Here is a 15,567-nt window from a genome sequence, read left to right as displayed (position 1 = left end):
CTGTTTTGCATTGCTGCTCCTTGGGTAATGTCTTTACATTTAGTTTCCAGTTCACTTATCTCTGCAATTGAGTTTATTATAATTCAACCTGTGAGTTTTCTTTTTCTATTTCAGTCAAATATTTCTCATTCCTAGAGTTCTACTTAGTTCTTTTCATCTGTGACTGTGGTTTTATTCTTCATTTCTTATGTTTTTGGTAAGAACTAGAAAACTGAATTCAATGTTCATTTTTTCCCCCATGCCAGCTTGTTTTACCTAGTATCTGGTGATTTCTAGTCAAGAAATAATATTCTTGATCACAAGCTATGAGAACCTTGGGCCTAGATTAGAAATGTTTATAATCTGTTTCTACCAGGAGCTATAGCACTAAGCTGAGGGCCTTTTGGCCTTCCCAGCAGCATCTTCCATCTGTATCTCTGTCCTTGTTTCTGGTTTGAGGGAAACTACATATGACAGAAATGTCATCCAGAAAACTACAATCCTCTTGTAAGCTTAAAGTAATGTTCATGACTCCTAACTTAAAATGTGTACATTTTGTAAGGGATGACAGATGTATTGTTCTTCAGGATTTCTCTTAGTTCCTTTGACCCTTATTTTAAAAGTACATTTTCTTCAGGAACTAGGTGTTTTACAGTATCCAGTTGACCATAGTGCTGGAAGCAAATCATCTTATTCAATATATTAATGCATTAACCTGAGAAAAAACATGTTTTCATTCTTAATGGATTCCATCTTCTCTAACAAAAAAAGGTTTCTTAACCTTTGGTCAGAACAAATCATACAGCATTTTGGGAGTGAGGACCCAGAGAATGAACTTATCCCATAAGTTGTTGGCATGCTTGTAAGGAATTTCTCCTGATGCTCTACTACTAAGATATTACAATCAACTCTGCTGAAGTTTCTAATGTCCTAATCAATGTGTCATTCAAATCAATATCCCATGTTTTGAAGACTTTAAAAATAAATAACAATGATTTGTTACATGCAACTCCCATCTAGATACATAACTTTATTTTTAGAAACCGGGGGCACCTACAAGATAAGCAAGGATAAACAAGGCAGCTGGTGATTTCATGTCAGTCAAAAACATCTAATAGGCATTTTGGTAGCAGATCTGGCTGCTACTATCTTAAATGGTGATGGATTATTTACAACTTTCTTATTCATGCTGTCGATCAATGTTCCCAGGATGATCAGGAAGCTCTTTGTGCCTCACCCTAATCACTGAAGTAATGAAAGGAGATACCCGCAGCAAGAACTGCAACTGCAAATGCTGCAATCACACCTAAAAGTAAACAAACACAAAACACATGGAAATGGGATGAGGCAAAAAAAAAAAAAGCTTAATTGATCCTAGGTCTGAAATGTAGGTAACGATGAGCCTATAAAACAGTATACACACAGAAAACAAACACATACACACACAATCCTAGATATACAAAAATATGCATGCACAGGAAGTCATTAAGGTTTTAAAAATTAAATTACAAATACTGGACAAAGTGTGTCCCTTACATAGATATGTTCACTAAGAGAAAAAAATACAAATATTTTCAAAGGTTCCTATAAATATGTGTATATACATATACACAATTGTATATTAATACACACAGATACAAACACACACATATTCACACAGTATACCAGCTGTCTCATACACTTTGTTTTTTTTAAAAAAAAATGTAAGAAATTAACAAGACATTTTATCTTTAAGGGCACATAGGTGATAACATATATATATGTATATATATATATATATATACATATATATACATATATATAAGCCTTTCTACCTCCACCTTCTGACACCTTCAATAATACTCAATGAATAATGGTTTATTCCTTCAAAATAGCAGCTCCAATAGGAAATGGTTTTCAGTCTTTAGAATGCAAATCTAGGTAGCTATTAAAAACAGAAAATCCAGGTTGTATTTTTATATGTATTTTTAGATTTTTATATCACTATAAAATCTAAGTAGGATCGGGTTGGTAACTTTTATTTTTCATGGATAAAGTTAGAAAAAGAATGACAAATGCACACAGGTACAAAGACTTTAGTTCATTAACTAAAGCTTATCTAATCAGTGGCAAGAATCTCTGGCTCTAACTTGCAGTCAAGTCTTAGTGCTGAGCATTTCTAAGATTAGTATTCCACCAAACAACAGTCTACCATTCTTTGTTCAAAAACTCTAACATATGTTGGTGACTGATACACTTTTTTGGAAACTTTAAAATACAAAAGTGCATTATAAATGTCCACTGGAGTTTTCTTTTTTGTTCACAAAACTTGTATGAAAATCTACGACATTGGCACTAGGAATTCTAGTTCGGATAACGTGGCCTACTATACTGATTAATTTCTAACAGTTTATATTTTTATCTCTATTTTTAAAATTAATTTTATTGTCAAGGGGTTACAATTACATTCATAAGGTAGCAAATACATTTCTTGTCAAACTTGTTACTTGTTACCCCCTCCCTTATTTTTTCCCCATGCTCCCTCCTTCCTTATCCCCCCTCCCTAGCCAAGTTTTACAGTCCATTCCCAACACACTGTCTTGTGAGAATCACTGTTGCTTTGGTTCACCCTTTGTCCTTTGTCTCACCATTTTGTTGTTCCCCTTCCCTTTCCTAATTCAGATAATTGTACATATACTACCCAGGGTACCCAAATCAAATACATTTAGCATCGTTTAGCATCATCTTATATGGTCATATGTACATAGCTACTGAGCTATTCTGCTCATCTGGTAGCACTAGACATATACTAATTATTACAAATGAGGGAAACCAAAGGAATTCTATGCTTTCATCAGAAAGAATGATATTGCTCCATTTGTAGGGAAATGGAAAGACTTGGGGGAAAAATTACATTATATTTTTATTTCTAACCCAAGAAATTAACAGGACATGTTAGCTTTGAGGGCACTCAGGTGATGATATATTTAAATCTTTCTACCCTCAGTGATTGGCATTTTCCATAATACTCAATAAATAATGGCTTAATCTATTACTTTAAAGAAATCTAAATGAAGGCTGACAATGTGGCTTAGTGGTAGGATGCTTGTCTGGCATATATGAAGCCATAAATGGTTTCAAGCCATACATAGGTTCAATTCCTTGGTACCATATAAACAGAAAAAGCCAGGAGTAGTGCTGTGACTCAAGTGGTAGAGCACTAGCCTTGATCACAGAGAAGCTCCAGGACAGAGCCCAGGTCCTGAGTTCAAGGCCCAACATTGGCAAGAAAGAAAGAAAAGAAAAAAAAAGAAAGAAAGAAAGAACGAGAGAAAGAGAGAGAGAGGAAGGAAGGAAGGAAGGAAGGAAGGAAGGAAGGAAGGAAGGAAGGAAGGAAGAAAGGTAGGTAAAATACCTATGTTTTGCTGAATTTTCAATACTATTGTAGTTTTAATTGGTTGCACAGGCTGTTCATCATCTGTCTTGTCCAAAGAAACTTCACTATTCAGAGAGGAACTCACATAAGCTGTAAGAAACAATAACAAATTTGCACAAAGTGAGAACTATTATTTGAAATTATTTTAAAGAACATAATAAGGAATACATACCGTAAATAATATTTTCTTTCTACTCTGTGTGTGTGTGTGTGTGTGTGTGTGTGTGTGTGTGTGTGTGTGCTGGTGCTAGAGCTTGAACTCAGGGCCTGGGTATTGCCCCTGATTTTTTGTGCTCAAGGCTAGTGCTCTACCATTTGAGACGCAACTCCACTTCCAGCCTTTCTGGTGGTTAATTGGAGAGGAAACTCTCATGAATTTTCTTGTCCAAGCTGGCTCTGAACCAAAATTCTCACATCTTAGCCTCCTGAGGATAGGAGTATAGGATTATAGGCATGAGCCACTGATGCTCGGCAATTGAGTAATTATCAAATATAATTGAATAAAATGGAATATATGTCAAAGTGACATTGCTTTCAAAATATTTGATGTAGTTTAATCACTGACTTAAGCCACAGTCAGTTATTAAATGACTACCATTTTTAATCAGCTTGAGTGAAAAATGGACTATAAAAGGAATATGTGAAAGACAGCCTGTGCAGCCCATAAAATATAAAAATGTCTATTTGAATAAGTTTGCTGACTATTAACACTGAAATTTGCAATAGACAAACAAAACATAAGAAACTTGACCTTAAAACCACTCTGATTGTGAAGCAAGACAACTATGTCATCTTATTTTACAAAGGAAGTAGAACCAAAGAGGTTAAAGTATATGAGAGTCATGCATAGTTACCTAAGGATGCAACACAAAAATCCTCTTTCCACTTCACTATGCAGACAGTAATCTACATTTTCTTTTTTGGGGGGGGGGGAGGGGGTCCGGTCATGGGGCCTGAACTCTGGGCCTGGGCGCTGTCCCTCAGCTCTTCAGCTCAAGGCTAGCGCTCTACCACTTGAGCCACAGCGCCACTTTCGGCTTTTTTCTTTTTCCTTATGTGGTGCTGGGGAATCAAACCCAGGGCCTCATGCATGCAAGGCAAGCGCTCTACCACTGAGCCACCTTCCTGGCGCCAGTAATCTACATTTTCTTATCTGAGTTTGCTTAAAACTAATTAAAAATGTTTGAACTGCTAATAAATGAGATCCTACCATCCAGTGCATATTTTACTGCAGTGTTCAAGAATACTATGAAAACAGATGAAATCTGACAGAAAATCTCAGTACATAAACTAGGTGAAAGTGCTCCTATTCAAATTGAAGTAGGACTACAATACTCTTGGAGCCTGACCAGTTCCTTTTTCTACCTATTCCCATTCACTGAACAAGTGCATTGCTGCTTTATAGAATCCAAAGGAACTTACTTCAGATTGATGCTCTTATTTACAGAGACAAAGAAAAAGAGAATAAACAAATCACAGAACAAAGTACAGGAAATACTATTGCTTAAATTTAAATAGTCTATTGTTTTCATTTAAAATGTCCTCATAGACATCTTTGTATCCTATCATAGTAGTACAGGTTTCCAAGGATGATACATATAAACTTACTGAAATAGAAATCTGTGGGACAAAAAAAATACCTATCATTCATTAATTTCTCAGGAAAAGGAAGTTTACTGATTTTCAGAAATATGCATAAGGACCTACTTTGTTAAAATCAAGGGCACCAACATTTGTTATTTTTCCTCCTCAACCACCATAAGTTGTTTTTTGTTTTGTTTTGTTTTGTTTTAATCGTGCTGGAGGTTAAGCAAATGCTCTACCACTAAGCTACATCCCTAGTAGCCCTCTTGGCTTTTTTTCGGTCTTTATATCAAATGAATCCCAAAGGAGAACAAATTCACAGTAATAAATATTTCTACAATATTCAGTATTTCCATAGGTTGCACTTTTCCTAATTTTCTTAAGGGTTATAACAACTTAGTTCTAGACTACAATTGTACCAATAGCTTCAAATTTCTTCCAACGTCAGTCTCTTAAGACTGAAAGTTGAACATGTCAAACAACTGTGGTTCTTCTATTAGCAACTATCTGTTAATTTTTCATCTCTGTGCTAGTAATATCCTTATATCAGTTGAACAAGATATGGGATGAAGTATGAATTATACCAATTCATAATTATACAAATTACAGGATACATTTAAGATTGTTATATGTGAAGATCATGCTATTATATAATTCCAGCACAAGTTAATTTTCCTCTAGAAAAGATATTCTACTGCCTTTCAAAATAATTTTAAGCTGTCACATAAATTTATGTGATTTAATACACATGAATTTTATTAAAGCAAAAAATTTTCAAGAAAGAATAAGGCCTTGCCACAACAATATGTCCTTTTTTCTGGTGAGGGTTTAAAGGTTTTACATTCAAATCTCAGGTATTGTGTCTCTTAACCAAATTTTTAATATGTTATCTGAAATTCATATACAAATAAAATGAGTTGATAGGAAATAAGACTTTAATCATTCCTTAAAAAACAAGCAGTAATAAATTCAGACAAGTCCCACACTAATCATATAAAAAAGCAACTATCAACAAGAGAAAAGGGCCCACACATATATGCAAAGTTAGAGACATATTTAAATTTATTCTAAGCTGCTGATAGGTAGGCAGGATTATATAAAACTTTAAGATAATAGGAGTTGCATTTTTTAAATTGGTTATTGTTCCTTATCACTGTACCACTGTAGTCGGCAATCTGGCATAAAATATATTTTTTATGTATACACACCTATAATATAATCACTGAGGAGGCTGAGGCAGGGAAGCCTTCAAAGAGAGCCTGGGCTACATACATGTGTCAAGGGCTGGAAGTGAAGCTCAATGGGAGAGTATCTGCCTACCATTCTCAAGACCCTTGGTTTGATCTCCAGCACTAAAAGTATTACTAACTATTTAACTAACAAAAAATAAACTTGGCAACCATGCATGAAAACATATGCAGGGCTCAATGCATTTACAAACAAATCAACTGAAAAAAAGGAGGGTATTCTTAGGGGAAGGATCCAAAGGCAAAAGTCCCCTTAACAACAAAAGTACAGTTTATCATCATGAATACCAGAAAGTGGAAATGCATGTTGGGGGAGACAAAAGGAGGCACAGGAATGGAAGGAGGAAAGGTGTGCAAATGTAGTCACTAGATTCAATGCACACTACTTGAGAGTAGGGACTGGAGTGGAGGAAAAAGGAGAGAATGATGGAAGGGTAATACTGACCAAGAAGCACTATACTTATAAGCTGACTTTTAGAACAATAAACCCTTTATGTAACTACTTAATAACTTAAAAAATAAGAATTTTAAACAATAATTTTAAAAAGAACAAAAATATAACAATAATTTTAAAAGAAAAAAATAAATTTGACTTTAATACCAAGACAAAATTGTCAGCTAACAGATTTTGAAGGTGTGGTTTCAAAATTTTTTTCATCTGATACTATGGACAAAGTACATCTAAATTAATGTGTACTAGGAGATGACTAACACATCTAAGAAATGTTAAAGCCAGTTATCCTCACCACAAATGAGTCATTTTGACAAACAAATTGTTCTCATCCCTTAAGTCATTTACCTCATTTGGCAAAATATGTATTTTAAACATAGCAACTAGTCAACAACATTACAGAACAAAAACTAGTAATCAAAGAGTTACAAATACTAGAGCCACTTAAAAGTGTAATGCTCATAAACATGTTATTTCAATTTTTGCCTTTTTTCTTCCCCTAGTGGTTTAAGCAGGATTTAAATTTTGCACTTAGTAGACAACTACTCTACCACTTGAGCCATGTTCCAGACCCTCAACTTTTCAATGTGAACATCTGAAGTATTTTGAGACTTACTTTTTATAAAGAATCCCTAATTCAAACTTCAGAAGAACTGATACAAATTATAAGACCGAAACATTATACTTTAACATTATTTACACATTATAATTTCATTATAACTACTTTTTCATTATAATTCTGAACTTCAGTATTTAATAAGGTGTCGATATCATTCTAAAGTAATGCATATTTCATTTTAGAAAATATGTTTTCTAACATTTTCACCAAAAGTAAAGTTCTATATAAATAATGTCTGCATACCAATGTTTCAGTCAGTGACAAATGTGATGGTCCAGGTCACATAACATAACAATGGAGCTGAAAGTTTCCATTGTCTAGTTAGGTTGTAGCTGTTGCAGCAATCACAATGTTACAGAATAACCTTTAACTTAAAGGTTTGTGGGTTTGCTGGTATAAACAAACCTTAATACACTGCTAGTTATGTGAAAGTATAGCACACAAAATGATAGAGCTGGGATTGTAGTTTAGTGATACAGCATTTGTCCAAGCTGTGTGAAGCTCTAGATTTCATCATCACCAATGAGAGGGGCAAAGGATGGCAAATTAAGCTGGCATCACCTTCACGTATATTGTCTACCTGCCAACACTGCAACTTGTTGAATGAATGACCTATACCATAATGAAACTGAAACGATACATTTCTTGAAATACACTCATTACTATGCAAAATGTTAAAGTATAAATGAATTAACAACAATTTAGCGTAACATAAAGTTAAGTCAGTGTGCAAGTCAGAGTACACTTAGAATTTTGTGCTATGATATCACAACTTTCCAAAAGGGTAAGTTGCTTTTTACTCAGTACTTAGTGAGAATTACTAATAATTGCTATTACATACTTTTAAATATTTCAGGAAAACATTCCCCATATATATTCATTCATGGACATACTTTATACCTTGTGCTCACTATAAATTTTTTAAAAATTAAAATAATAACAAAGCAAAACTTCCAAAATGAGAGGGTCATGTATTTTGAAATGATGGCCAGGAAAAGAATACCCTGTGTGAATGGATAGCAAATCCATATACTATAAAAATTCTCTTGTACTGATGTTTGGAACTGCACATTTCACTTTAATATCCCAATTAAATGATGAGAATATGAAGAAAAGCAAATTATATAGAAAATGTTTAATAAAGTTTTAAACATTTGATAAGATATTGAAGCCAATAGTTAGATGACTTTTTTTTTTTTTTTTGGCCAGTTGTAGGGCCTGAACTCTGGGCCTGAGCGCTGTCCCTCAGCATTTCAGCTCAAGGCTGGTGCTCTACCACTTGAGCCACAGCACTACTTTCGGCTTTTTCTGCTTTATCTGGTACTAAGGAATCAAACCCAGGGCCTCATGCATTTTAAGCAAGCACTCTACCACTGAGCCACCTTCCTAGCCCCTAGTTAGATGACTTTTGAGAAAACTTTTCTATTATACTAAAATAATACTTAAAAGCTACAAGCTTTCATCTATTTAAGGCTAAATTTGTCTTACCAAAATCCACTTGCTGGACTTAAAAAAATCTGAATTATCTTAAAGTGTGATACAATTTCCAAAGAAAACAGTGTATGCTTATTTATACAGAGAGAAACTCATCAGATTAATTTTAATTGTCTTAGTATTATGAAATCTCAGAGTTAGCTTCATGGAAATCTAAACACATGAAATTTAATCCAGACATCTTATAAGTGAGGTCAGCTATATTCTAATTAGATTCTTACTTACCTGTGTTTATTTCCTCTGCAACTTCCAAATCATCTAGTTGAATCATCTGATCTAACATTTCTATAAAATGGTCTCTGATTTCTTCAGCTGACTCATCACCAAATTTATAATCACAGAACATTACAGTAGAACCAGGAATGGGGACAAAAACTCGGTGAGGGAGGATGTGGAACTCTTTCTCAGAATCTAAAGGAGAGAGAACAGTATCAATATTTAGATAAATCTTTCACTGGTACATATTTTAGAAGTATATAAAAACGGTAACAGAAAAAAAAGCTTGAGATTACAATGCATTTTTACTTTATGATTGGTATCACACTACTGAGTTCTATTTTAACTCAATTCTTCATTAAGAACTTAAAGGACACTTCCATAAAACTTAAAAATTTACTATTACCTTAAAGATAAAGTTGCTGATGATTACACATTCTTGCTTAAATAACATCCTATGATGGAATACTCAAGAAGAATTCTTAAATTTTACAGCCAACTTTTCCCTTATTCATGCATATTTGCAGTAAAATTGGGGCCTATCTATAGGAAGTATATAGGACATACTATTGTCATCATACTAGCTATGAAACGTGTTTAAGACACTGAGCATATATTTTGTAACAACTCCATCTTACTTTCTTTTCCTTTACTTTTGGGAGAATCAGTCTGGCTCAAAACATGGCCCAGGCTGGCCTTGAACTCAACAGCTGCTTTTTGGTTTTCCTAATGGGATTATGCCAGTACAGCAAAACACTTGGCTAGTTTGCTTTTTAAACTTCTCTTTATCTTATTATTCTTTCCGTATGCTTATAATGTTTTGGTAAAAGGTATTGAGAAAAAAATCTGAATTACAAAACTAATGAATAACTTAACTACATTTTTTTGGATACTTACAAGTTAGAATAATATATTGTCCCCAAATTTCTAATATAAAGGCATTAGCTCAAATAAGCACATTATTACTGCTTAATTCAGCAGAAAAGAATAAGTAGAAAACTGGCTCATTTCAATAGTAATCTTATCAGAGAAATGCTTTAGCTTTACATACAAAACTAAGATGAAGAACAATTCCTTAAATGTCATGACTTAAATAAGGTTCTTCTAGATTCTGTGTATTATTTTATTTATTTCTCTCAGTAAGAACTGAGAGAATAATTTTCCTCTTTGACCAGACTGCCTCCTAGCTGTACAACTACATGACTGCAATTTGTACTGCACCATGTAAATAGTCTACATGACAATACCAGATATATTCTATTGTAAGCAATCGATATTTGAAGCATCTTAAGACAAAAACTTCAAGATATACTTCTATTATTAAACTCAATTTTTCTTTTATTTTCATATCTTAAAATCAATTATGATATTACAAGTTATTAAACTGGTGATTTTTTTTTAACTCTTGATATGTTAAGATCAACTATATGGCTGAGAGTGTGACGCAATTGGTACAGCACCTGCCTAGCAGGCACTAGACTCTGACTTCTAGTACTATACATACATACATACATACATACATACATACATACATAATACACACATATATAAGAGATAGCATTTTAGTGCCTAAATAAGACCAATTTTTTCAGTGGGTTTGAGATTTAAAATGGGAAAAAGGATCATTTGGGGGAGGGAAGAGTCCCTTAGGACTATCCCCCAACAGAGTATTCAGTTCAATATAACTTGAGTAAGACCAAACAGGAAATCTTTTTCAATTTAAGCCAATTTTATAAAGAATGGGTTGCTACTGGTTAAAAATAGAATCCTGGCACATAGAAACAATTATATAGAAAACGTGATATGTAAGCTAAATCTAAGAACAAAAGCACACAAAGGGACAAGAAGTATAATCAGGCAATAGAAATGTGGTATAGGCAAGAGATTACAAATATTTTGAAAGGATAAGTACATGAATGAATAGTGATGTAAGGATGAAAAGATTTCATGATTAATGACCTAATGATGACCTCTATTTTGTAATCAAGGGAGGATCCACCTATCACAGTACACTGGGAAGAACTGAATGAAGACTTACAACAAATAATAGGGAAGATCTGGGATACATTTTAAGGGGAATCAGATAAAAGCACTCTAAGTAAAAGCACTGATTGGCATTCCCACATTTTACTTATTTCATTGAAAAACCAAGTCTTTCAATACGAACAGTAAGAATTCCAAGAATATGTCTATAATAAACATTGGAAATATAAAGTTAACATCTGTAATTAGGTAGATTACAAGATAATCATTATACATCTTACCATATCTGTAAGATCATAACATTTAAGAAAGATATACTAAGTCAAATGATCAGGACCCATGACATATACATAAACAAACAAAACAATAACAATAACAACAGAAGCTGGGTGCCAGTGGCTCATGCCTGTAATCCTAGCTACTCAGGAGGCTGAGATTTGAGGATCACGGTTCAAAGCCAGCCCAGCAGGAAAGTCTTTGAGACTCTCATCTTCAATTAATTATGAGAAAACCGGAAGTGGTGCTGTAGCTCAAGTGGTAGAGTACTCGCCTTGAGTTGAAGAGCTGAGGGACAGCACCCAGACCCAGAGTTCAAGCCCCATGACCAACCAAAAAAAAAAAATAAAAAAACAATAACAACAGAAAGAACCATTGTGTATGGTAAAGATATGGTCCTCAATGTTAATGTTAAAAAAAATGGGACTTTTGAGAAATAACTTGATTGAAAGGGATATGGTCTAACTAATACATTGATGGATTCATAATATGAGGTAACATTATGAGGAGGTAGCAGAAACTAGTGTGGTGCCTACTCAGAAGAAGACTTGGTCACTAGAGATATGTCCTTGAATATCTCCTACTACCTTATCCACTGCTTCCTGGCTACAACAGCAATTACTGTTACTCAAGGTTTGGCATATATTAGCCTGAATATAAGACTTTACAAAATCATCTATTTTAATCTCATAGCTTCCAAAAGCAGCTATTACAATTCTTGTTTTACACTTTAAAAAAATGGAGCTTATGGAAGCGGGATCATTTCTGGGAGGTCACTATGCTAGTAGCAGAAGAGACACAGAATCTGACATAGTTTTGACATGATTTATTTTCCAAGAGTCCACATATTGGGAGCCTAGTCTTCAATAAGGTGATATTGGGAAGCACAACTTGTAAGGTCTAATAGGTCCTTAGTCACTTGGAGACAGGTCCTCAAAAGGGATTAAAGTTCTTTTCATGGGATCCTGGTTAATTCTCTCTTGCATAAGGATGTTGTAAGTCTTAGGTAATCTGCTTTTACCCAATTCTCTTATTTCTGTAAGTATGTTTATGTTCTTTTCGCTTTGTCTTATGTATATTTTATTGTTGTTCTTGTTGGGAATAAACACAGGCTTCATATCATTTCAAAACAATTGCTTCATGTATGATTAAAATTCATATCTCATCAAATTTGTATACTATAGTAATTGGAACTTCAGGATTATTTGTTGAATATGGAAAGGCAATCTCAAAGATCTAACATATAGAAATATAGATGGGGTTAATATTAGTCTTTCAAACCTAATATATAGATAGAATAGTTACTAAGGGGTAAGACACTGACTCAACCTTGATTTTCAAACTAAGAAGGTCTATTAGACCTTTACACGCTGGAAAGCATGTAAATTAATGTATATTACAAATAGTGCCTAGCAGAGGACCTGTTTGTTATTTGATACTCAAAAGTGATATGTTAATACTTTTATTATACGTAAGTTCTTCAAAAAGATCAGGTATTTAAAAAACTCATGGTGCTGGGAAGGTGGCTCAGTGGTAGAGTGCTTGCTTTGCATGCATGAGGCCCTGGGTTCGATTCCTCAGCATGACATAAGGAGAAAAAGCCAGATGTGGAGCTGTGGCTCAAATGGGAGAGAACTAGTCTTGTGCTGAAGAATTGTGGGACAGCACCCAGGCCCAGAGTTCAGGCCCCATGACCGAAAAAAACCCACAAAATTATGACTTTAAAATGTTGGTAATGTTCACTAAAAAAAACAAGATTTTAAAAAAATTGTCCCCAAAATAGTTAAATATTGACAGATCTGCCATTATAAAGTGTTAAAACTGTTCTGGAAGGAAACAACCGAAAAATTATCTTAGAATAATAAAAGATGTCATTTTGTTCTAAAAAACACTGTAAGCGATGGCATATCCCTTATATATTGCGATCTTATTGTATCAAAATAAATACTTGAAATAAAAGTACTGATTTTATACTCAGCATCGAATAAAAGTACTTATTTTATACTCATAACTTTTTTTTCTGATATTTCATTCAAAAGCAGATCCTCAAATAGTATTTCACAACGATCAGCAACTGTGTTCAATATATCTCTCTTCACTGCCTATAGAGAAAAAAGAAACAAAAACAAAGTAAGAAATAAATACTTCAGGTTTGCATTAATTAAATAAGAACACAATTATTTGATTATCTATATTATGTCTACTAAATATCTTACACATCACTCTATTTATTATGTCCCTTAATTTAACAAGGCTAACACATTTATAGTGTAATGATTGACAAATTTGCTTAATCTCATCTAAATAGTACATTAAAAACAAATCTAAACGAATCTTGCCAGCATTCCATGTGTTTTTATTACATAAATACCAATCATACTTTTTCAACTTGTAAACTGTAGAACACTATCTAATACCTAGTAACTCTTTTTTTTTTTTTTTTTGCCCAGGCTGACCTGGACCACCATCCTCCTGTTTATGGTTCCTGCCACAGTTGAGATGACAGACATATACCAGCATGCTCAAACTTTCCTTTGGAAATGAGGTCTTGTGTACGTTTTTGCCTGGACTTACCTGGAATCATAATCCTCAAAATATCAGATTCTCACACAGATAGGATGATAAACGCATTCTACCACACCCAGCTATTGGTTGAAATGGCATTTTGTAAACTTTCTGCCTGAGCTAGCCTCAAATTGTGATCCACCTGTTTTCTGTCTCCTGAGTACCTAGAATTGCAGGCACAAGCCACAAGTAGCCAGTTTATAAATATTTTCTTTTTTAAGATGGGCTGGTAAGGTGGCTCAGTGGTAGAGTGCTTGCCTTTCATGCATTGAGGTCCTGGGTTCGATTCCTCAGCACTACATTAACAGAAAAAGCAGGAAGTGGCGTCGTGGCTCAAGTGGTAGAGCACTAGCCTTGGGCTGAAGAGCTGAGGGACAGAGCCCAGGCCCATAGTTCAAGCCCCAGGACTGACTTACATACATACATACATACATACATACATACATAAATTGAGCTTTCTAAATGGACTTGGTAAAATGAAACCCCCTTAAAACAACTAAATGATGTCAATTAAAAATATATTCAGTTTTCCCAACAGTAAGCATTTTAAACATGCTAATATGATTCAAGTATGGAATATTTCCTAAACCTCTAGCATTATAAAGATGAATAAGTAAATAGTGCGTATGTGGAAATCTTAGAATCAATTACATAGTATATTTTATTGTCTAGCTGTTTGGGTCCTCATCAACTAAAATTTTAGGATTTTGAGTAGCTATGCTGACCTGCTTTCACTTTTCACATGCCAACAACACTCCTTCCATACCTGTACAGCATCTTTCACCTTGGGCCTGTTGCTGTGAATATACGCTCTGCATTTTACAGCACCCTTAAGGTTTATAGAACCACTGCATGTCTGGACTGTGGCTGTGGATCTGTGGTCTGAATTCAAGAGCTGAAAGATAAACTTGGTTTCAGTCTTGACAACCAACAATAATTAACTATATGGCATTGAAACATTACATAAATCATGTTTAGGAGAAGGAAATTTTTAAAAATAACATTTTAACCATTTGGGTATCACAGCTGCTGAGATGAAAGGAAATTTTTACTAAGTCAATTACTAAGGAAATTTTTACTAAGTCAATAAATTATTTAAAAACCTTAATATTTCTCTTTATAAGTTATATTTTATAACCATTTTGAATGTAAGTTGAAATCAAGCCTAACTACATATAAATATGTTTTTATTAACAAAGACATCCAAAGTATCAATCTGCAAAATATTCACTAAGAAATGCATTATTTACGATTAGTCTGGTAAGCAGTGTGAAGATAAAAAATGCAGACATTAGTTGTGCTGACAGCTTTCGTGTGGTCTTGTTTGTGATCATTTGGGTAAATGCACAAGAGTGGGATTGCTGGGTCATAGGGGAGCTCTATGTGGTGTCTTTGGAGGAACCTCCATACTGCTTTCCAAAGTGGTTGAACAAGTTTACACTCCCACCAACAATGCAGTAGGGTTCACTTCTGGTCACATCCTCTCCAACATCTGTTGTTATTAGAGTTCTTGATTATAGTGATTCTAACTGGGATGAGGTGGAATGTTTAAATAGGGATACAGGTTGATCCATTGTAACAATGAGATGTACAAGACACTATGTAAAAACCAACTTTACAATTTAGGTGTGGGGGAGTGTAGTTGTAGAGGTGGGAGGGAATTGAATGGTAGGAGAAAAACAAAGGAGGCAACAATGCTTGATAAGAAATGTACTCATTACCTTGCTCATGTAACTGT

At 34.1% G+C, this 15,567-nt stretch overlaps 1 protein-coding gene across 3 annotated transcripts in view; it reads right to left on the bottom strand.

Moving 5' to 3' along the window:
* Positions 1-989: 989 nt before the first annotated feature.
* Positions 990-15,567, bottom strand: part of Odr4 (odr-4 GPCR localization factor homolog) — a 35,170-nt gene continuing 20,592 nt past the window's right edge. For 2 of the 3 annotated variants that reach the window (XM_042674330.1, XM_042674332.1), the window contains 5 exons: positions 14,596-14,724; positions 13,276-13,366; positions 9,015-9,200; positions 3,374-3,484; positions 990-1,285 (listed from right to left, as the gene is read on the bottom strand). In XM_042674330.1, coding sequence (XP_042530264.1) covers positions 1,218-1,285; positions 3,374-3,484; positions 9,015-9,200; positions 13,276-13,366; positions 14,596-14,724 — 585 coding nt within the window. In that variant the 3' untranslated portion in view covers positions 990-1,217. Of the gene's footprint in view, positions 1,286-3,373; positions 3,485-5,795; positions 5,869-9,014; positions 9,201-13,275; positions 13,367-14,595; positions 14,725-15,567 lie in introns of those variants that run through there. The other variant, XM_042674331.1, reaches the window with a different exon arrangement.

This window comes from Dipodomys spectabilis, unplaced genomic scaffold (genome assembly GCF_019054845.1).
Source record: "Dipodomys spectabilis isolate Male_0828 unplaced genomic scaffold, ASM1905484v1 ptg000019l, whole genome shotgun sequence".
Lineage (NCBI taxonomy): Eukaryota > Metazoa > Chordata > Mammalia > Rodentia > Heteromyidae > Dipodomys > Dipodomys spectabilis.
Note: the sequence above shows the minus strand (reverse complement) of the source record. Positions and strands in the feature narration are given on the sequence as shown.